Source organism: Cynoglossus semilaevis, chromosome 8 (assembly GCF_000523025.1).
Source record: "Cynoglossus semilaevis isolate Cse_v1.0 chromosome 8, Cse_v1.0, whole genome shotgun sequence".
NCBI classification, from domain to species: Eukaryota; Metazoa; Chordata; class Actinopteri; order Pleuronectiformes; family Cynoglossidae; genus Cynoglossus; species Cynoglossus semilaevis.
Window position 1 is genome coordinate 7,902,268 of NC_024314.1, and position 7,100 is coordinate 7,909,367.

The 7,100-nt window shown below is 39.7% G+C and overlaps 1 protein-coding gene and 1 long non-coding RNA gene across 3 annotated transcripts in view; one reads left to right on the forward strand and one right to left on the reverse strand.

The window, feature by feature from the left end:
- Positions 1–7,100, forward strand: part of LOC103381852 (uncharacterized) — a 117,984-nt gene that overhangs the window by 83,851 nt on the left and 27,033 nt on the right. The window contains exon 4 of one of the 2 annotated variants that reach the window (XR_003050217.1): positions 519–632. The exons of the other annotated variant lie outside the window; for it this stretch is intronic. This is a non-coding gene — a long non-coding RNA (uncharacterized LOC103381852). Of the gene's footprint in view, positions 1–518; positions 633–7,100 lie in introns of those variants that run through there. 2 annotated transcript variants of the gene reach the window in all.
- dusp3a (dual specificity phosphatase 3a) overlaps positions 1–7,100 on the reverse strand; it is a 13,396-nt gene that overhangs the window by 5,858 nt on the left and 438 nt on the right. The window contains exon 2 of the mRNA XM_008314411.3: positions 497–729. Coding sequence (XP_008312633.1) covers positions 497–729 — 233 coding nt within the window. The remainder of the gene's footprint in view (positions 1–496; positions 730–7,100) is intronic.

Here is a 7,100-nt window from a genome sequence, read left to right on the forward strand (position 1 = left end):
CCCTGTTAATAATGCAGCTTCGGTCAGCACTTCAGATAATCCAGGTGAACTGACTTTGGGGTTAAAGTTCATTTCTGGGTTAAATCAGTCTTATCAAAGACATGTTTTTGTTTAAGTATCAGTCGCTACAGGTGTGACAGACATGAAACTCCCTAAGGTCCCAGGACAAAGTCTGATAATGGAATACAGAGCAGGACTCGTGAGAGTGTCAGATTTAGACTGAGATGGTGAAAGACGTCACATTTGAACATTGTCTTCACTTTAACAGAAAAACTCTCAACTCGGGATGCACATCTGTATCAGATGATACCAGATACATTCAATCAAATAGTCAAGTAGTAGTGTCTCACTGCCCTCATGGTTACCTCATTTAGGTTGGTCATCATCGTCAGCAGTTTGATGGTATTTGGGTATACAAATGAGCAGTGAGTCTGTGTTTAATCTGTTTCCAAAAGCACTAAGAAAACATACAAGTAGCAGAAAGACTCAAACTCACCTTTTCCATTGTTGTGTGCTAGGGCCCTCTCGATAAAATCAGCCCCCTCCTCGAAGAAGGCACTGAGGTTGAACTGCTCGGTGTCATTGGCCTGGATGCCATGGTACGTGATGCCCGTGCCTGTGTAAAAGTCCACACTGGTGTTGACGTGCATGAAAGACGTGCCCTCTGCCACGTTCAGGACATGTGTTACTCCCAGTTTCTGCAGACGCATGGTGTTCTGAGCTACGAACCTGAGCGGAGACATAATGAGAGGAGACGAAGAGCGATGACTTTAATCACTTTTCACTACACGGAGGCTACAGAAGACGTCTAGAACAGCCTTCATAATAAAACCTGACGGCTTATTTTTTCTGTTTGGGACACAGCATGTCAGCACAATTTACTATGAAGCAATATATCACAAATATGGGCTGCATCTTTTACAAGAGCTCTGCTAACACACATTAGTGAAAGTTGAGCTGACACTATCACTGCATCACCTGATACAGGGTCAGATGGCTTAAAAGTCCTAAATTCTGTTGCTGAAACCTTAAAATAAACTTTAGGAGTGTATCTTTTTTTTTTTTTGAGCAGCATAGGGAAACCTTTCAGTGCGTGCTTGGTTCTTTCTTAATGGCTCAAACACAGGCTGCTTGGCTAAGAGTGTCCGTCTAATGCATGCATTACCCGAACTTTGACACAATTCAAAGGAAATGCTTTTTTCTTTTTTGTACTGCTACGCCACACTTTTCCCAGCATGTTTAATTTATTGTGTGTGCACTGTCAGCTAGTGTATCCAAACACACTGTGGTTGGTATCCTCATAGAGTTGTGACGTTTCTTTTCTTTCTAGAACTTTGGGTTTCAGTGTTAATGAAGACTAATGTAGAACTACTACAGAATTTCCCTTCCATGAGGATGAGAAGGTATTGGAAACTAAAGGCCATGATGGGGTCGAATATCTGGTTATTATTTTTAACCATCTTTACAATCTTAAAAAGAAAAAAGAAAAAAAACAATTCCAATTCCAAATATTTTCAGTGTGTTCTCACTTTAAAGCTGCACTCTGAAACCAAATTCAGAGAATGTGTTCACAAATCTAAGACAGATTTGTCAGTCAACACTGCCACATTCATTTGGTCCTGAAGAGTCACAGTACTACATAGTTAAGTCTAAACAGTAGCAAACTGTACAGTGAGCAAACTCAAGGCTAACAAACAGTCACCCTGGAATCCAGGCTTTGGCTCCTGGAGGCTGGCTGGCTCCATTCCTGTGTCCACTGTTCCTGGCCTCAGGTACTGCCCATTGATTCTGAATAAAAGGCCTCCTCTGCATGTTGCATTAAACTTTTATAGGACACTTAGTGTCACTAATTAACTGAACAGAATTTATGTTAAAAAGAAAAAAAAACATGCTGTATATACTGTATATCTCTGCATCAAAGTAACACTGAAAGGCAGCAGCATCAGTTATTTCTGTACCAATACTAGTGGAGCTGAATGTAACCTGGTTTATGTTTGCTTAACTATTCTGACCTGAGCATCATCAATCCTCATGTAAAGCGCTGGGGTCGTGACCCTGCCGTGTGCTATATCTGCTTACAGTCGATATGAAGCTGGTGAGGCGAGGCTAGGTGACCCTGGGCAGCTCCCTAGAGGTGGTGGCCGCCGAGCCCCCCTCCTGCAAGGAGCAATAAAACAAACCTTCTGGTCCACCATTTTGCTTTACGTCCATGACAGAAACGATGGAGTCACTCCTTGCTGTTTTATTATTTTCAATTCTCAGCGAGAGTACAGTACATTTGTGTGCTTTGTGTAGCATTAGCTTGTGGATATTACTGATTAAATACCTGGTGACATGGCCAGTGTACATGTTGGGTCTACAAAACACAACAAGCTGTGCGTGTGTGTGTGTGTGTGTGTGTGTGTATGTGTGTGGGTGTGTGTGTGTGCGCGCGCGCGTGCGTGTGTGTGTGTTTGTGAAGGACAGATGTGTAAATATATCTGTATAGAACCTGTCATATTTACGACAGGTTGAAATGAGTCCACAGCCAATAGCTGAGTGTCTCTTTACCTGCTGTGTCCCTGCCTCCGCTCTCTCACCCTGAGCTCTGCAGTCCCACAGCATCCATTATTAAAGACCCGCCTCACTAAGAGCCAAAGTGTTCCTTATAGCAAACAACCACACCTTGAGTCCAGTCCTGAAATGTTCACCGCAGAGTGCTGACTACAACTGCTCTGAACACAGTGCAGTACTTTGGGTTTGGAAAATACTGCAATTAACCTTTTATGGAAGAGAACCTTGTAGGTACTTTAACATGAGTGTTGTATTTGTTGTACAAACTTCAGTTACTGAGACGTACTGTATTGTATCCAAACATGTGTTGACTTGCTGTAGTCAGTTCATGCACAGCCACAGACCTAGGTAATATTAGGAAGTACTTTTTACTCTCTTGTTTTTCCGCAGTGGACCACACCTGAAAATATTTCTCTCTCTCCAAGGATGACCACCGTTAAAATACAGCCTACAGTATTCTGCTAAGTTCAGTTAACTGAAAAAGAATAATACTGTTTTTAATAAGAATATAGATGTTATAGCTGTGCTAAAAAGAAACTTAATTTATGGATCTCAATGGGAATCAGAAACCTCAGAGTACTACAAGTGCGAGTACAAGTGCAAGTACATGTCGTAGTTTGAGAACCACCGAGACAAAAAAGTGCTATTAATTATTTCATGTTGACAGTAAGACAGTAAGGCTTATTTTATATATACTTTTAATAGTGAAGAAAAATATAGCCTAAATATGTTTTCACCCGTGATTTAATTAATAGCTATATTTACCTGTGTTGTGACCTAAAATCAGAGCCTTAACGCCAAGACGGGTTAATAGCCCTCCTTAAAGATGATCCCACGAGTCATAATTGGAGCAGGACCTATTAATTATCTGTCTGATAATAGCTGTTAGAACCTAATTTGGACTAGGAGGAAAGATTCCTAGAAAGATTCCTCTACTGTCATACATAAAGACTGTCTCACACTCATGAGGCTTTTCCAGCCAACTACACAATTCAACTTTTAACAAGGTTACAACTAACAGGACACATCAGCAAAAAGACTGGGTGAGTCCCAGTGGTGGAAACAATGGACAAGGCTCAGGCGTTAATTGCTGATCAATACCAGTTCTGTCTGCATGGGCCGACTGAACATTTATCAATTTCATTAACAACGCTCTTGTAAAATGTTTAGACAGAGGTTATTATTCTTCATTTAAAAACGAGTCGTTATCACCTTCCTAAACAAAGCAATAAAAAGATTCTTTGCCATAGTCATGTGGCTTAAATGCAAAAATAGACTTGATTTTATTAATTGCTAACTGCTAAATTTAATAACTAGTTAGATCTTATTTACAACATGCAACCAAGCTGCAGTTGCTTCGACCTCGACCTTGTTTTAAAAAACTTATAGTCTCTTACACTGCGTTATATGCTGCAAAATCTTAGGTGTAAGAAGCTACAAGGTTAAATGTAGACAGTAGTAAATATAGTAAGTAAATATAACATAAAAAGCCAGACCAATGAAAAACAGTTTGCTTTACAGGTAAAGTCTGTCCAGAAGTAGCTAAAACACAAATATAACCGAATGGTAGCTTGTTAATGGCTTATACACAAAAACAACAAACGTAGCTAAATGTTTCCTTTAAAACAGCCTAATAAGGAAGAATTACCCAAGAAATAATAGCCATTACAGCAGCTTCTTTGTTTTTCCATCCATAAACAACAGCAAAAATATAACAGGAATATATCCAAAAATGTAAGATAAAACTTGAAGGCTGAAAAATTGTAACAAGATGACCAAGAAGTTGCCATGAAATTGCAAAGAAAGAAATAGCTAGAAATTCAGTAACAGTTACAGTTACATTGGAGAATGTTTCTTTCTAGAAATCTGAAGTTTGTCTCTTCTATGGACTTAAATCCAGTCAAATTGATGACCTCTTAAGCTTTTATGCTTAACAATTAAACAGGTTTTCATTTAATTTGGTAACAGTTGAGTCACCAGAGAGACTTGTCTGAACATGTATTCGTTTTTTAACTTAGACGCTTTTCAACTGTATAATCTTTGTCCTGAAACTTTTTGGCTAGATATTCAAACACATTGAGCTACATTATAATAAAAAATACAGAAGGAAATGGTAAAGCACAGATACTGTAATGTCGCTCAACCTGCAGCGAGCTTACAAGCAGCCTTAGATCTACAGTGCAACACTGTTCTCTTGTCTTGTCCAGGCAGGTTGCCTCATTCAAATTGATTTTTTTTTTTTTTTGCTGTAGCTCTGAGGTTAAGATAATGTGCGTGTATCCACTCTACTGGCACTGAGTGGAGCCCATCGATGGGCTGCACACACAGAGAGGCTCTCCCTGGATCAGTTCTCCATCATGAATCTATAAAAGTGAGATGGAGAGCCGTACCGTAAAAGCCTCTAATATTACACGACTCAGCACAATTTATTCACAAAGTGTATTTTCTGTAGCTGTTCTTCACCAGGTGTTACAACAAACCAGAGTGCTGAAAATGCCGTTCATCCATTTACTACAACTGTAGTTCTGTTCTGTTTAGGCTCAGCTGGAGTCTGTAAACCAGACACCAACAACATGTTAACAGACATGTTAACAAAGGAATGTCTATGTCATGTTATATTAGTTCATTAACACATACATTGTTTTTCATTTGGACTAAGATTTATTGGGATACAAGATGTAAAATGTCATGCTGGTGGAGGATAATCCACAATTTGGCAACCCTGTGGTCATTTTATTAATAGCATCTTCTGACCTGTTGCGCTATAATAACACTACACACTCTTAAGCCCTTTGGACTGATGCCTTAGTTAGCTTATATTGCATAAATACAGCCTACAAGTGTATAAGTACATGTTGTAGACAGTTGCCTGACAAAGACAGTTCATGGATTTACCTCATTATCCATTTCTCCTAATGTGCTACTTACTCTTCTCTGTTCTGTTGGCAGCCACCTGCTGTTTATACTTAATATTACATGCCATTTTCTTCTTGTCTTTCCCATTCATTTATTAATTTAATTTATTTTTAAACTTTTTTGTGTGGCCCAGCTCCTTTTTAGCTGTTTTCTCTAAGATGTTGGCATTTTCACCATTTTACAAACACACTGGAAACAGTTAAAGTGACCTATAATTATTATTATTTCATATATGAATGATGTGATTAAATAAGTAACCTTTCACAAATAAAATATTTCCAAGAGTCATACCATTCAAAATAACATCAAGAGACACTTTGATTTTGAAGGATATCCTAAGATTTCGGTGTTACCAGAGATTTCTGTCATCCTTGTCATCTACTTCAAGTGGATATGATGAAAGTGAGGTGTGATGGAGCAGCAAAATCAAAAGAGGGGTTGTACAAGACAGCCCTGAGGGCTGCCATGGTGTCTGGTTTGGGGACATTGGCAATGTCTCAAAGACAGGAGGCTGAGCAGCAGGAGGCAGAGTCGGAGATGCTGTGATTGTAATTTGGACTGACCAGGATGGATAGGATTAGAAATGAGCAGCAGAGAGGAACAGCTAAGACTGACAGGTTTGGACATAAACACTGAGAAACAAGGTTAACCTGGTTCTGACAGAGGAGACCATGGGTATTCATCATGAACAAAAATGATATAACTACCTGTACATGGCTGGAACAGAAAGACACATAATAGTTGGTTGATGTAAGTCCTTCACACGTTTGTATTTGTGACTAAATGAAATGGTAGAATTATTTATATGAACATGCAAAAGTATAACTCAATTTAGCATCATACAGTTGTATCAGCTTTTTTTTTTACTGTAAAGAATTACTTAAAAAAAAAATTAGGTGTGGTTAAGCCTCAGCCCAAAAAACCTCCTAGAGACTAGAGAGATTAAACATAAATGTTCTTGGCAACAGATGTTGAAAGTACAGCTCTACCAGACCAGAGGACAGATGAAGAGGAAACCTAGAAGAACAAAGATCTAGAGATTTAGGGAAGAGCATGAGATAGGGACAGATGATCTGTTTGGGTGGTTCTTGTGGGAAGAACCCCAAAAGAAGTCATTTTTGGCAGCTTACATGCTTTGTTTTCATGTGAGTTCTCCCTCAAAATCTGAATTTTCAAAGGCCTTCAGCTGGAGTTTTGATTAAATTCTTCTGTCATGTAATGAGCACAGATGTTGATGAGCTGACATGTACTCTCACTGTTCTTCGTCTGCCCAGTTGGTGTTACGTTTGTAGTATTAGTACATGTATTGGTGATAGTACTGGTTTGGAAGTACTGGTGTGTGTGCACCTGTTCTGTGCAGGCTCTGGGCTGCTGTGTGGAGGACATTTGTTGACAACAACAGGCTGTCGCTGTGTGCGCGGTGATCGTGGAGACAGCAGAACAACAAGCCCGCCCTTTGTCTACGTGCGTGTGTCTACGTGCAGGTGTCTGCACGACAGGCGACATTGTTGTCATTGTGTTGTCTGACAGCCGAGTGATGATGAGGGATCGTCTCTTATCTCTAACCGCTTCTACCTGAGCCTCTGTGTATGAGTGTCACTGTCAGACACAATGGAGCGCAGTTGATCATG